Source organism: Spea bombifrons, chromosome 3 (genome assembly GCF_027358695.1).
Source record: "Spea bombifrons isolate aSpeBom1 chromosome 3, aSpeBom1.2.pri, whole genome shotgun sequence".
Taxonomy (NCBI): domain Eukaryota; kingdom Metazoa; phylum Chordata; class Amphibia; order Anura; family Pelobatidae; genus Spea; species Spea bombifrons.
In genome coordinates this window covers 44,474,841-44,491,496 of record NC_071089.1, presented here as the reverse complement: position 1 = coordinate 44,491,496, position 16,656 = coordinate 44,474,841, and the positions used below count along the sequence as shown (strand labels likewise).

Below are 16,656 nucleotides of genomic sequence, written 5' to 3'. Positions count from 1 at the left end.
CAGAATCTCAGGTCTCCTCTTGAACCTCCCTTTTCCATTATCTCTTCCATTTCTCTCATTTATCTGAGCTCTCCCTATGCTCTTCAGCTCTCCTCTTCTTTCTCTTTATCTCTCCAATTTCTATCTCTCAATTTCTCTTTATTTCTCCCTCTACTCTTTGATCCCCCTTCTCATTATTTCTATCACTTCCTTTTCTGTTTATCTCTTTCCTATCTGGTTTTTTTGTTTCTATGTTATCTTTATCATCCCACTTTTTATCTTTCATCCTTTCTCTCTCTCTCTCTCTTTTCTCCCCTTTCTCTTGACCTCACCCTTTTTTCCTCTCTGTATATCTCCCCTTTTTCCGCTCTCTTCCTCTCTTTTTCTCCCTATCTCACCCTTTTCTATTTTTATCTCCCACCCTTTCCTTTGATCCCCCTTTCTCATTATATCACCTCTTTTTATTTATCTCATCTTTTCCATTTGTCTTTATCTCTCCTTCATATCTCGCTTTTCTCCCTATCTTCCCCACTTCTTATATCTCTCCTCTACTCAGTATCCCTCCTACTACTTAGCTCCCCCTTTCTCCTCATCTACCCTCTTCTTTATCGCAATCTCTCTTCTTTATCTCTCCCCTTTGTCCCCATATCGTCTTTGCTTCATTATTTCTTTTCTTTCTCCGTTATCTTTATTTTTATTTATAATTATAATATCCACTTATACATACACATCCATGCCATACCCATAAACACAACCAGCCTACACCTATATATACATCCATGCTCACACATACATATCCATGCTCACACACACCCGCACACATCCGTACTCGCACACACGCTTACACATACATGGTCATACAAAAACATACAGACATACATGCTCAACAACACTTATGCACATTCCCTCCCCCCCCCCCCATAGCTTAGCCTTTAGCCGCAGGATCACGTGATCTCAGGTTAAATGACCACGCTCTGTTCCTGCCTCCATGGGCCAGTCCAAAATATCTGGTCCGACCTGGATCATGGTGAAGTAGTAAGTGACACATGGGACGGTGCGCCCCACGAAATACATCTATGCCACAGGTGCTGAGTGATGGGTAATGGCGTTATACCCCGGCGCTCTGCATTAGTTTGGGGCCGGTTAGAGGGAGATTCAGAAATTCGGCCCATTGCCCTTAATGGAGACTCTGGGGTTAAAGTATCCATTAGGGGCTATGACGTTGACACTTCATCCGAAGTCGAGCCCCCAGTGACACCCCTGGTACAGCGTGAAGGAAAACAATAAGTCACTCTATATTGTGCCTCAGATATACACAGACACTTACCTTGGAATACATGGCTGACAAATTGCATTGTTGAAGGCACAAAAGACCTTCTTGGGCACCCATATGGCACAGTGCAGATAAATTATGTACAATCAGGTTATACATACATTTGCATATTCAAACAAGAAATATGTGCACTAACGTTGAAAAGTTTGGGGTCGCTTAGCGGTTTTCATGGAAAACAAGGAAATTTGTAGCTGTGCTATTGCAAAAGGGTTTTCTATGATCAATTACTTAAACTTGAATAAGCTAACACAACGTGCCATTGGAACACAGGTGTGATGTTGCTGATAAATGGCATCTGTATGCCTGTAAAGATATTCAAAATCATCTGTTTCCAGTTACAATAGTCACTTACAACATTAACAATGTCTACACTGAATTTCTGATCAATCTAGTGTTTTTTTAATGGACAAAATTTGCAAAAAAACAAATTGACACAAAAACGGTAGTGTGTATGTGTATATATATATATATATATATATATATACATATATATATATATATGTATATATATATATATATATATATATATATATATATACACACATAGTATTTTTTTGCTACTTGGTGCTTATTGAGGCTTTTAATATTGATCTATATGGATTAATCTTCTTTAGCTGAAAAACCCATGCTGGCTCTGTTGTCATCTGTACATCCCTGCATTGTTCCTACAACCCAGTCATTTTACAGGTAACCTAGCAGCACAGGTCTCGCCTGTACCCTACTGCGCATGCTCACACACACACCTCCTAACCCGCACAGCCAATAGATTATTACTCTAAAAGCTCATTCGTCCCACAGGAAATGCCATGCCGTATTTTAGCTCCCTCCCTTCCTATGTATTTGTTGTTGGATTGTTTCCCCTAACAAGCACTCCACAATTCGTAATAGGATAATTTCCATCTGAGGAAAGCCTATCCCCTCCTTCGTCTTCCTCGATCTGCATGAAGGCGATCTGCCCCCTTCCACCCCCTTGCCTGTAGCAGTCACTGAGGCTGTTATTTGTATCACATGTCCCTATGGATCTAAGAGATGATTCATCAACTGTGGGATCCTCGGATGCTGCTGCGCACTGAACCTTTCATTAAAAGGGGGCTGGGATCTTAAGAAATTCTGGGCTTATCGCCTATTACTGAGCATCATCACGTTTACGGAGATCTCCCTTCCGCGTAGCCATGGAAGATATACTGAAAAAACTGCAAAAAGATGCAACCGGGAATAAACACAAAGCTATTAAGGACAACTGTTCCTTGGCAATCGGTACGTAGAAGTAGCTGCACCTGTTCTGCATGGAATGTAAGCTGATCTAGAACGTGTGCAACTGTATGATGACGTATGTCAGAGGCCATTGATTTATCTTTATAGCATAGAGTTGCTGTTCGTTTTCTAAGCAGATCAGGTTTTAATATTGGTGAAAAAGCATAGATCATCAAAGCCATATAAAATGGCCCATATAAACAACTGTGTTTTTTTTTTAAAACTCATGTAACCATCAGAGTGCCTAATTAGTAAGCGTTGCTATGAGCAGTCATGAAATGGGACAAATGGCTGGGTGTATTGATTTGACTGTAAGGGTCTGCTGCAAGAAGCTACTGTCCATGGTCCTTAATTGTGTCAGTGAGGCTGTGGTGTGGCAAATGTATTTACATGTTTAGTATACAATATAAACAGTGTGGAACATAACGTGTATCTAACATAATAATTTAACGTACAGAAACAACAGGTGAGGAGGGCCCTGATCAAACAAGCTGACAATCTAGAGGTGGTCTTGAATAGAGAATAATTCTGTGCCAATCAGCTGTTCTTCACACTGTCCCCCTTCTGCACATTCATCACTACACTGGGAAATCCATCAGATGACATGAACGTAATACTTGGAGGTCATCTATGGTTTTGTATTAGCGTGGATTAATTTAAATAATGAACAAAGCAGGATCTAAAATGGTAAACTAAACATATACCTAAGATAAATGGTGTAAATGACAATTGTCATCCATAAAATACACCTTTTATAGGTCCAAACCTGATGGCTGCATATTCCAGGTCTATTTAGTATTTTAGGGCATTTTGACATGCTGGGTCAAATGGTTTTATCTGAGGTCAAATCCTATGCTTCTGTGTTGAAAACTGAAAGAAAATAAATTGAGCTCACATTTGTGTAGAAAAACAGAGGCATGCAAGTGACTATTAGGGAGTTTGGGAAAGTCAGAGATGCAGGCCAAGGGAGATAGGTATAGAGGTTTAAAATAAAATGATGTATGTACCATCTCCTAACCTTTAAAGAGATCAGCTCAGATGAGTTTAGCTGATTTCAGAAAAATCTCAGTAGCAAACGCTGCCTGCCACCTACTTGCTGACGTGCTGGCAGCTCATGACTATGCACATGCATGCATGGAATCTGGCAATGAGCGTAATGCTTTTAGAAATTCCTGGTTTATCTTCTCATAGTACTGAACCTTGCCATCCATACCATTTGTATGCTAAATTCCTAGCATGTTGTTTAATGGGAAGGGGGATGGCCAAACTGATCTGCAAGTAAAGCGGCATCAGTGGGGTGGCACTGTGGCAGATTCAGTTTTCTTCATAGTAGAAACAGTCATGTAAAAAATAACATGACAGTTCCTTTAAAAGTTGTTATGTAGGTTAGTTACAAGGGCATCTAATTAAAACTATAGCCCAGGTTGCTTGAATTACACTCAGATGACAGGGTATCCTCCTTCACTAGCTTTTTGCTAGCAATAAACTAGTGCTGTGAATAATATCGGGCAGTTTAAAACATTTTAATAGTAGCCTACACACTCCTCACGAGCAGCACCAATGATGTTGTGCAAATACACGGTAAAACACTTAAGTGGCCTTGCCTAAGGGGCATCCTTACTTGGGAGAATTACATTTAGTGTAAAGGTGAGTCCAGCCATGGATCTCCATTCTCATTGTCCCTAGAAGCATACCTGATGAGGCCCAGCAGAGGCCAAAACATATCTAGGGTTGTTGAGTCTCTTGCACCTTCTGCTCTGTTTAGGAAAGACGTTCTTCAACACCTCAAGTGGATGGTCTTTTTTTTTTGTCTGATTAATCTAGTTAATATGCCACGCTGATGTGTAACTAATCCTAGTTGTAAACTTTGCCATCAGGTATGATATCCAAGTGGACCATAGTTTTGATATATTGCTTAATGTGTCATGGACTTGAGTGATTCATTTATCTTCTACATGAGAAAGATACATTCAGGGTGGATAGGAATACTCTTGTGTCTCCAGCTTTCTTCGACTACCAATTTGACTTTTTAATGAAAGTTGCTGCCATCAAAAAGTCCGTGAGGAGGAAATATTCCACATTTCTAAAGATAATTACCGTATATCTCTTTTTATATCCCGAATAGCCCCACCAAAGAAGAATACATATTCATTTACTTTAATATACATTATTTCAAATGTTAAAAAACCACTTGCTTTAGGAAGAAGCCATATCTCCTTGCTTCTTCCATGGTCCTGTTATTGTCTCCACTGTTCACATCCCCCTTTCTGTTTCCTGAGCTAATGCTGGAGCCAGGTAAACCATGTTTCAGGGGATGTGTCTGGCCAAACACATCTAATGCACTACAAATAGCCTGGGGGGGGGGTTTGGAAAAGGACAAATGCATATGGGGGATTCTGCAGGATCCCCCACACATTCGCATGGGGATACCACATTTAATTTAAAGGGACATTATAGCTCTCATATTCAATAAAATATAATGTCCCTTTAAAGCTTCATTTTAGATCTTAAAAATATTTGTTCAGAAGTGCAAACAGCACATCATTTGCACTTGTATATTTTGTCAAGATGGTGGTTTTTAGGTACTTTAAGGTGAATAATGTTGCCACGGGATCACATATAATTTAATTTGTGTGGTTAGCCGACCCTTACCAGATGCCATTTGCATGATATACACTCAGCAGTATACCAGTTAGTTACACAGCATCATATGTCTGTGTGCATTACAATAATTTTTATTTCTTTTTGTCTGAAGCATATAGGACATATTCAATAAAATTGAGTGTGTTTCAAACCATCTAAACTATTTTGTGTTCAGTAGTATATAGCAACTTTCTTATTAATTTAAAAAAAGGTTTGTAGGCAATAAATCAAATGCCAGATTATACATTAACCATGGCTTATTTCTATCCTGTTAGGTGTAAGTCACATGTGCTATGTTCATGTGCTAAGTATTGTATAAAGCACAGTGCTTGCTTTAAAGAAAAACATACAAAACCTTGAAAACAATAAGTCCTGCTAATTGCAAAGAGCTAAATTAGTTTAACCCCTTCAGGACAGGGCCAAATTGGGAATGAAAAGCATCCCTGGAAATATTTGCACACCAGCCCCATATGTTTTATTGCACGGTCAACACGGCACAATCCTTATACATAAAAATAGCTTTGAATAGTTTTGAAAGACCCAAATACTATAAGTACCTGGGGAACAGACCTTCGCCCCCTCTCGACTTCACAAGCAACATGTGCCACATTTGCCCCCAAAACTGCCTTCCTGTGCCATTTCTGCCCCCAAACAGCCTTCCTGTGTCATCCATGCTAATACTGTACACAAACACTTCCACATTCGTATGTCCGGCTCAGAACAGTTTTTTGTGTTTCTTGCTATAGCTTTCGTAAGTGCGCCCTCAAAATAATATACTACTGTACAAAAGTTCGGGGTCACTTAGCCATTTTTAATGGAAAACAAGGACATTTATAGCTGTGTTGACATAATTGCAAAAAGGGTTTTCTATCGATTAATTGGCCTTTTAAACTTAAACTTGGCTAAAACAATGTGCCATTGGAACATAGGAGTGATGGTTGCTGATAAAGGGCCCTCTGCATGTCAATGAAGATATTCCATAAAAAAATATCCCTTTCCAATAGACATTTACAGAATTAACAACATCTACAATGTCTTTCTGATCTATTTGATGTTATTTTAGTGGACAAAATGAGCTTTTCTTTCAAAATCAAGGACATTTCTAAGTTGTTTTTTCTTTATAAACCCCTACCTAAACCCAAATTCCACACTAACCACCTACTAAAACAAATAATGTATGACTATGACTATGACTATGGTCATTATTCTAAAAAAAAATATTTTAGAATAAACCTTGAACATAAAATACACAAAAACATTTTTTTCCTACAGTTCTCTGTCTAAGCATTGCCTTTGTCATCTGACATTACCCATTCATGTAATTTACAATAGAAGCAATCTACATGGAAATACAGGGAACTGTTTGTAGCTCGACCTTTTGGGTCATGGAGCGGTCACCAACAGCAGTGACATGGTAGTGATTTTAAAACATTGCAGTGCTGGTTACGTCACTGGTTCCATAGGACCATTTCTATTTTTTATGATGTAGTTGGTACATTGTTTTTTGTTAAAGGGGTTAAAGTTGTGTCTGGTCCTGGAAACATACACACAGGTATGAATGGTGAAGAAAAAAAGAGAGTACTGGGAGATACCATGATTAAAAAAAAAATGTATGTATCTGGCATGTTTATAAAGTAATCAGGGCAATAATTTATTGAATATTCCACACATTCATTCAAAGTGCCCGTAGCTACATTTTTATTTATTTCTGTGCATTCATTGCCAGATGTCCTTAGAAATGGCAGCTATATTAAAATATACAAACATACAAATTATGTATACAGGAGGTCAAGCCCTTTTGAGTTTCAAAGTATGCATCAGGCAGCTTTTGCTACTATGATGTCACTCTACCTAAGAGGTAACCACAAATTCCAAGAAGAACGGCTGTATATATACAAGCAGCCATCTGAAAAAAGTATTTAATTCAAATTGTAAAACAAATATGAATAAAATGAAAAAAACATGTCACTGACACCAAATTTCTGCTTTAAATTAGTTTTCTTAGTTTTTTTGCCCCTGTTTTAGATGTTACCAAAGAAAATCTTGACTAAGTATGATAGTGTGATCTTTAGCTCTGACTTAGAACTACAGACCCTTTATTTCAAAAGCACAGTATGCACAGACAGTGAAATTAAACAGGCTGTTAAATGAATTAATTATTCCCCATCATAAAAAAATAGAACTGAAGCATGGCTCGTGTATTTCTTGAATTTCTTTAAAATAAGGTTATTTTTGTGACAAAGCAGTGCATTAATTTTGCATTAGCTGATTCTGGGAGCCTTGATGTTCTTGTGCCAATAATTAATGTTTTTTTTTCTCTATGCAGAAATGCTAGAATCTCCTGAAGGTGTAGCCAGGATTCCTCCTTACCTGCTAAGGTAAGTGGCTTAGAGAAAATAAAAGTTGAAACTGGGGGCTCCATGGCATTGGTTTGTCATAATCATACCTGGGAACTCTCGGGGAGCAGGGTCTTGACACGCCCCGTTCCCCACCCTTTTTCCATTTAAATTGGGGAGAAAAGTAAAGTAAATATGAAAAAAACTGAGTATTACAGAATATGCGGTGATATGTTTTTTTACCTTTAAGCTTTCAAGAGTTATTCTCTCTTTATCAGGTCTGAAGCAATACTGATCAACATGACACAGGTTATAACTTAAAATAAGTGATGGTATAGTGGAAGGGGAGGGGAGTTGAGTGGGGTGTCATAAATAATTGGCCTGGAAGTGAAAATGCAGAGAGGGAAAGAGATAACCAAAGGACAGAACAAATAAACCTAGGCATATACATTACATTTATTTATAAAGCGCTGGCAGAAATATAGATTAGGGTGTCATCTGCATATAGTTGGTACTGGAAACCAAAGGAAGAAGTGTAGATGGAGAAAGGCCCAAAAGCTGAGCCTTGAGGAACACCAAATAGACAGCAGTAGGGGAGAGGAGCAAGTTCCAGTGAATGAGACTAAAAGTACGATCAGAAAGGTAGGATTTAAGCCATGAAAGAGCCGTGTCACAGATGCCAAAACATGGAGGGTTTGAAGGAGGAGGGGGTGGTCGACTGCGTCAAAAGTGAAACCAATAAACACATTAAACACATTAACACATCAGAGACAATAACACCAATTAGACACACATTGAACATTAAGATGAATGTCCATATGAAGTTCTAGTAGTGTGTCAGGAAACCAGAATGTTATAATTTTCATCTCAAATGTTTTCCTTTCCTGAGAGCCTTCAAAATTCCCTTTGAGTACTTTAATTTTCAGGTTTTGGATGGAGTGATTATTCTATGTGAAATTATGTCCTACCGGGGTGCAATATTTGTCTTCCTCATGGTTTTGATGGAGCTTCTGTGTAGGTTCATTCTGAGGTGCAGCTTAAGTCCTGTTTTTCCAAAGTAGCACTCTTTGTCACGTGCTGAACATTGTATCATGTACACCACGTTTGCAGATGTACATGAGTATGAATCCTTGATGATGTATGTTTCATTGTTTTGCGTCATGGTCTCTTATCTAATCTGTATTTATTTTTATTCATATCTTGTTTGCAGGGAAAAATGCCTTTATCCCCTCCAACTTGGATTAGAGTCAAAGAATATTAAGCTGGCTCAGCATGCACTGGCTGGAATGCAGGTAACCTCTCACCACATTTTATAATGTTTACCATATATATATATATATATATATATATATATATATATATATATATATATATATATATATATATATATATATATATATATATATATGTTGCTGTTGTCTGCTGATGTTTTGTTTTTGATAAATTACTATGTCATGCCCTTTCCAATGCCCTTTGATGTCACCTGTGAGTAGCGCTGGCATCTAACTGGATCCAAAAGGCTCAAATAAAATTTAGGATCAAACCATTTCTGTGTAGTGGATAAAGACATTTCAAGGTTATATATATATTAACATATATATATATATATATATATATATATATATATATATATATATATATATATATATATATATATAAAAGGTGTTTTCTAATTTTAAATGCTGGGAACTATGAACATATTATGTTTCCTTAACAAAATGCTGAATACTGGACTCTTCAATGCAACAATGGCCACTTGGCAACCCTATTATTAGCCATCTGTTTAATATCAGTGCAGAAAACTATGGTTTAATGTTTCTGCTTAGTTTTTAATCAGTGCTGCATATACGTATGTCTGCAAAATATGACTCAAACCTTAAAGATAAACTTCCATTTCTATGGCCGTCAACATGTAGTAAGTCATGCATCAGCACGATCAATAAACTCAGTGCCGACACCTCACTATTGTATTGATGTTTTATTATAGAAGCTCCTGGCTGACGACAGATTTGTATCCGTGGAAACAGACACTGATGAGCGGCAGCTGCTTAACCAAATGCTGAACTCGGTTAAAGTGACTCCTTCGCTCCATGAGGATCTGCAAGTTGAAGTTATGAAGGTGTGTAATCCATAGATCTACATCTATTGTAATAACACCATTGTTATATTTTTTATATCAAGAAGAACCTATATACAGTTTAAATGCTCTTCTGCCTAAACCATTTAAATAATCTTCTTCACAGGTACTGTGGATTAGTGCAGTCATTAGTTCCATTTTTCTTTAGATACTGTGACTTTTATTTAAAAATCTTTTACTCATCTCCTCCAAAAGCTAATGAAAAAAATGCTAAATCGATTCTAATATTTTTCCTGAGTTTACAAATACCGAATGTTTTGGTTTTTTTTTATTCTTGCTTTTTTTGTAAGTTATAGGTCAATAAAAACAAGTATAATTGTCACGTACAAGTAATTGGAGACACCGTGGTCAGGTAGGACTCCAGGACAGAACAGTTCAGACAAGCCGGGGTCAGGATTCCGGAGAGCAGGATAACCAATAAACATAGCCGAGGTCAGGATTCAGGAGATCAGGATAAACAATAAACGAGCCGAGGTCAGGATACAGGATAACAACGTAGTGAGGCAAGCCGAGCTCAAACACAGGAATCAGGAAGGTAAACGCTATCTGGGCACTAGCACAAGGCATAGACGACCATCAGAAGGCAAGGCATAACTGAACTGAGAAGGTTTAAATAGGGAACCACAGGGGAAGTTAGAATCTCCCGCCAAAGCGTCATGACGTCACTTCCGGTGTCTGTGAATTGCTGGAACTGGTTTCGGCCTGTGATAGATAGCGGAGGTTGGGACCCCATTGTATTGTTAATCCCGTTACTGCCCCTGTTGTCTCTGGGAGGCAGATTAAGGGGGTGGTTTGTATCCCAACATCTTGTTTTATGTTAATGTGTGTTTTGCTGGATATATCCAGCCCTGTGTGTCTTAAATAAATCAGTCTTCGTTTTGGTTATACTCTACACTGAGACTCGGCTAGTGACTGGGAAACCGGGGAATTAGTGTATGTCCCGGGCTAAGAGAGCACAAGTCATCGGAGGTAGTTGTCCGGACTATCCAGCTCCTTGACCATATATATATATATATATATATATATATATATATATATATATATATATATATATATAAATATATTATTTTGGTACCGGATGCTTCCCTGGTGGTGGGAATTATTTTTACATGTTACCAAATTTTTATTTAACTTTATTTTTTTTTATTTTTTTTTTTTTATTTTGCTAATCACATTGTGATTAGTAAGCTGGGCTGCATTGACCTGTATGGTTGAATGTAGTACCTTAGCGTTCTCAGGGCGCCGCCATCTTGCAAAAGGCAAAATCTCTTGCTGTAGTGCTCATGACCTCTCCCTGGAGCGGTCACAGTGCATCCTGATTGCCTCCTAAGGTCTTTTAAAGTAGGTAGAGCTCCTGCTGCAGTTTTCAGTATTGTTGAATGCCTCAACATCTAGGCATTACAGCCTCAATTGATATCAGTGGGTTAAATAACTTCTCTGTCTGCATTATTCTGGCCTATCGTGGTACGTCCACAAAAGAGCAGAGTCACGGGGACAGCCTCTTCCGTGTTCCTCCAATCGAGGGAGAGGGTGTGCCCGGAAGCTCTGCCCTTTTGCAGAAGTACTCTGGGAGGCCTGGTTCATGGAGAAGCAGACCAAGACATAAGATGCAAGAGAATAAGTGGAGAAATTAGAAAGGATACAGGGACAAGGAAGCAATCGACAGAGAAGTTATGGAAATATTGAGAATTTAAACCCTGTATATAGACCACACCCCTTATTTAAAGATTTAAGATGGTGGAAAAAGTGCAGCCTATAATCGGGACAATAAAATATGTAATGTAACTATTTTTTTTCTCAACAAATACTTGTACGTGGGTTACACCTTATTATATGGTGTCAAAGGCCCCATTTTGTTCACAGATCTACTTTTTGGAGAGACCATTTGATTCCTGGAAAATGTTGCAGCTTAAATATTTGCACTATTTAAAAATGTTTTCTTGTTTTTTAATACCTGCACCAGCTTTACACATAAGCCTCAATGACCTTCTAATATGAATGTGATAGCAAATGGGGTGTCAAGCAAACCAGAAAAATATCTTATGGTCTAGTGCCATATTACCTCCTACTTGCCTTTTTTGCAACTTATGCTGCAGAGTCAGTCCTTAGGATAGTTGGCAAATTTGATACCACTATTTTCATGAAATAGAACTATGATACCTAAGCTGATCACAGAAAAGTATTAACATTATAAGATATCAGCCTAACAGTACAATTCTGTTGGAGTGCTAAACGTGATGCTTGGAAAAGAACAGAGCTATTACTGAAATTTGCCAGGTATTTCAAATGTCCTGCACCTGATCCAAGGGTTAGCCAGATGGTTTAAAATATATTTATGTTCATTAGTTGGAAACCTATTACAGTATATGTTTTCAGTTTTTCTGTCAATAATATATATCTTTACAATAAATCCTTATCTGTATGATTTAGATTTTTTTTGCCATACAATAAAAGTAGTTAGTAGTAGTAGTTATTATATTTACTCCAGATACAAATTAAGTTTAGCATGTGTTTCACCTGCATTTTTTATTGCTAGTTCTTTTGAGAGAGCTTAATTTGGTTTACAAGTTGTCTGAGAATAGATATAGTGACTTCTTGTTAGCCTATTGTGGACATGCATTGTATGCATTAGAACCAGATTAACAGGTCTGTTTCTTTGTGAAATACATTTTGAAAAATCGTGACAGCTGTTTGGGTTAAATTAAACTAAATTTAGCCACATAAAAACAGTGTATCAATAGTAGTTATTTTGCATATGATCCGAAATAGTGATCTTTAGCTTACAATGCCTAAAGAAAGAGCAATAATTAATGTTCATTAGTAAGGAACATGGGAAGCTCATGTTACCTTACTTTTTTTTACCTTACCTAAATAAAACAGCTGTGTCGCCGCTCGTTGTCTGTAGCACTGACATCACAGACATGGAGGATGCACGACAGGAAGAAGTATCAGGCACGGAACCACTTCGCACTGGTTTCGATAGAAACTGCTATATATGCCCATACCTTGTAACCCCCTTTTTCTACTTAGGAAAGACCAGCTCTGTGAATAGTCAATAAGATGTTTACAAAGTTAGACAGTTATAAGATGACCTGAGACTCATTGAACCATAGTTAAAGGTTAGTGGCTCATTGAGAGCTGTGAGGATGTATTGATATACATAGTTAGTAAGGAAGGTCACACAGACTTTGAAATTGATTGCTTGGATAGGGCTTCGGGATTTGCAGATTTTTTGTTGTTCCACTTTCGAAATTTGTAGTTTAATAATTTTACAGTGAAATTGTTTGATGGAACTGTTCTGAAGACTCTAAAAGTTGTCATCTCTGTCAAAGTTTTTTTTTTTTTTTTTTACATTTCGCAATATTTCAATGTAAACAAACTTCAAATACCTATGTTTATTATTATTAATGGTATAGATGGTATAGATAGTAATCACCATTACCATAAGGGGAAAATGGCCCACTGGTGCAGGAGGAGAAGAGAACCCTATTTTCATGTTAGCTTACAGTATAATTGGAGGTTGAGTCGGATTGAGAAACGGTGTAAGTGACTTTCTATGAAAGGATGATTTGATTGTAGCAAAGCTCATATGTAGAGTTCAAATGAGATCTTGAAGCTGGAGGGAACCGGTAGTTGTGGGGTATTAACAGTATTGATTGTATGATTCTCTTAACATGCAGATTTTTAGGTAGTATTTAGAGCAGGGCCGGCCGAAGACTTAACGCCGCCTGGGGCGAAGTTTAAAATGCCGCTACCCCCCCCCTGCCACGGTGCCGGTTTGTAATGCTGAGCGCCGGAAATTGACACCACTTCCGGCGCTCATCATTACAAGCCGGCACCGAGACCGAGCAGGGAGACTCGCCGCAGAGGAGAGAGAGAGGGGCGCCGAGCGGGTAAGCGAAAACCACTCGGCGCCCCTCTCTCTCTCCTCCGCTTCAAAACAAACAACAACAAAAAACGCTTGGGGCGGCAAAGTGCCGCCCCTTCTAAAGTGCCGCCTGGGGCAATTGCCCCAGTCGGCTCCATTGTAGGGCCGGCCCTGATTTAGAGTTAGAATAAGCAGGGAAAGGCTAACCTGATGAAGTACCGTATTTGCTTGAATATAAGACAAGGTTTTTTTCAGAGCAAATGCTCCGGGCCATGATATGCCTTTTAACCCCCTATATGCCAGAGTGGTAATGTATAAGGCAGAGTAGCATATAGGGTGTTTAAAGGCATATCATGGGGCACAGTGGCATATTGGTGGGTATAAGGCATTTTTGGAGGCAGAGTGGCATATAGGGGGTTAAAAGGCATATTATGGGGCAGAGTGGCATATAGGTGGGTATAAGGCATATCAGGGAGGCAGAGTGGCATATAGGGGGTGTGACAGAATGACCTGTCATTCAAGGCCCCAAGGTAGTCAGAGATTGCTCCAGCCTGGCTGCCAAACAGACAGGAACTCCATTGTGTAAAATAATCCCATTAACAGGATGGATGCCAGTGGGATATTCAGTAGCTAAAGGGGATTAAAGGTTGGGTTGTCTACATGTACCTGTTTATCAATGTTGATTTATGTTAATGAAGTTCTGTGGCTATATCAGTCTATGTTTTACAACAATAAACTGTTCATTCCTGCTGTACTCAGTTCAAGGTAGTTGTGTCTACTTATTGGGTACACCTGGCTGGAAGTGATTCCGGGGACAACAGGAGGATACATATGGGTGATCTCTGGGAGCTACTACAGTTCTCTTGGTGAACCCGTTACAAGGGGGGTATAAGGCATTTCTGGGGGCAGAGTGGCAAGCCTGGGGCAGATGTGCAAGACTGGGGGTCAGGTTGGCAAATAAAAGGAAATAAAACCAAAAAAATATTTTTCTCAATCATAGCTTTTATTTAATATGAAAAAATAGTTTACATGAATTAATATTTACTAGTAAAACGTTTTTCCTATAGGGTAGTCTTATATTCAGGCTTTTTCTTTTTTACATAAATTAATATTTAGATTTTGGGGGATCATCTTATAATCAAGGTTGTCTTATAATCGAGCAAATACGGTACTTAAAATATAAATAAGAATAGGTTCAGAACGATTAAATACTGGAGACTTGAGTGGGAAGACATGGTAGCTGTTGAGGAGAGATGTAAATTGGGACAGAATGAAGATTAGAGGTAAGAATAGCATTTGGAGATAAGATTAGACACATAGAGCCTTCAAATGGGATATTGGAAGGTAGTGAATTAGTATTTTACTTGAAAGCAGAATTAGAAAGTTGTTTTGCAAGTGAAGGCAATGGGAATTGTTGAGTGGTTGGATATGAGGAATGAAGATAAGGAGTTGAGTATAAGACCAATGCATTGTCCAAAGATTGGAGACTGGGGAAAGGTGGCCAATATAATGGTCTTGGGGATATTGAGATGAAGGTTGTGAGATGCTCTCATAGAAGCATAACACATGGTTTTAGTAGCACCAGATATTACTTAATATGTAATAGAACTTAATAGAACAGTAATAGTCTTTATACTTAATATGTTTTCATTGATTTGATACACATTATCAAGTACAGTTTTGTTTTTTCCAATTTTAACAAATTCAAATTGAAAATAGTTTAGGGTCATGATTTACAGTGCAAACCATAATGTAGAATTGAATAATACTAGCATTTTGCAAGTATTTCAGTGCAGTTTACATCACAACATTTTCAATTTTGTGAAATGCTTTTTTGCTATATTTTGTGGAATGAACTTGTATGCATCCTTTAAATAGTAATAAAGTGTTGGACGTTTAATATGCCACAAAATAAAATGCATAATTATGCATTGTGCACAATAACAACAATAAAATATTAAAAGCAAATCTAACCAAAGTTATATTTTAAAAAAACTTTAAAATAAAACATAAGCATCGTAGAAGATTGGGCATTATTATTGGTTTAGAAAAATGTAATTTCAGTAACCTTATTTAAATATTTCCACTAACCACAAAAAAAGATAGACTAGGCCTCCTTGATGCGTGTTATGAAGTATAGGGATTAGATGTACTATTATATAATTCCTTTATATAATTAATGTAATAGTTTTAATAGTGGGATGTCATTTGCAGCATTCACAGGCATCCAGGGTTATAGCAATTATTTACTTAGTAACTGTAGATTAGGTAATGTTGATCCAGGGACAATATTTGGTTTGAAGAATGATTTTTTTTTTAACCATTTTGGTTCAATATTGGATAAAAGTCTCTTGGGGGCTTTGGAGAAGCTGTGGTGGGAGTGCTGAAGGAACTTGTGGGGACCACAACGTGATGATTCGGAGCTCCATTACGAGGAGATGATTAATCAAAACTCCATTAACGTTAAATGTGGCTCTGCAGACAGGCTCCAATCATCATATGCACTTTAATGCATATGATAGCTGCATGGTCCCTTTAAAATTTTCATGGTGTTACTTTTGCATACCCCCCTCTGCCCCTCCCCCCCAGCTAGTTGGCATACAGGAGATGTTTTCAGCCAAAGATATCTCCCTGTCTGTTATATACCTTCCATTAGTCAGCTCCTGCACTGGCTAAGCGAAAGCTGCTGGAGAGGATCTATTCAAAAACAATGCCATAATACCCATTAGCTTTTTTTGTAGTGGCAAGGAGCATGAGGAATCAGGCTGTCGTTAGATATTAGACAACCAGGACTCTCCCCTGTCAGCGGAAGTCAGCATTATTGGCTTTCTGGCAACAGTGTCCGGTGTAAGAGCACTCAGCGAGTGCCGGCATACCGTTACTATTCAAATGCCCAAAAGGGCATTTCCTTCCAGTAGGTGTCAATGACACTAGCTGGAAGGTCTCATGAGAAGAGAAGAGACCCCGGAGGGTCTGTCTAGACCCTGCTGTAATCTTTGACTGGCTGATCAGACAGTATGATCAGTAGATCGGTGATCAAAGAATTTTTTTTAAAAAAATACTGTAACTTCTGTAGTATTAAAAAAAGAAATACAATATAGGGTAA

The 16,656-nt window shown here is 38.1% G+C and overlaps 1 protein-coding gene across 1 annotated transcript in view; it reads left to right on the top strand.

Moving 5' to 3' along the window:
• Nucleotides 1-2,131: 2,131 nt before the first annotated feature.
• ARFGEF3 (ARFGEF family member 3) overlaps nucleotides 2,132-16,656 on the top strand; it is a 59,035-nt gene continuing 44,510 nt past the window's right edge. The window contains exons 1-4 of the mRNA XM_053461024.1: nucleotides 2,132-2,569; nucleotides 7,536-7,587; nucleotides 8,756-8,837; nucleotides 9,533-9,664. Of these exons, the coding sequence (XP_053316999.1) occupies nucleotides 2,485-2,569; nucleotides 7,536-7,587; nucleotides 8,756-8,837; nucleotides 9,533-9,664 (351 nt within the window). The 5' untranslated portion in view covers nucleotides 2,132-2,484. The remainder of the gene's footprint in view (nucleotides 2,570-7,535; nucleotides 7,588-8,755; nucleotides 8,838-9,532; nucleotides 9,665-16,656) is intronic.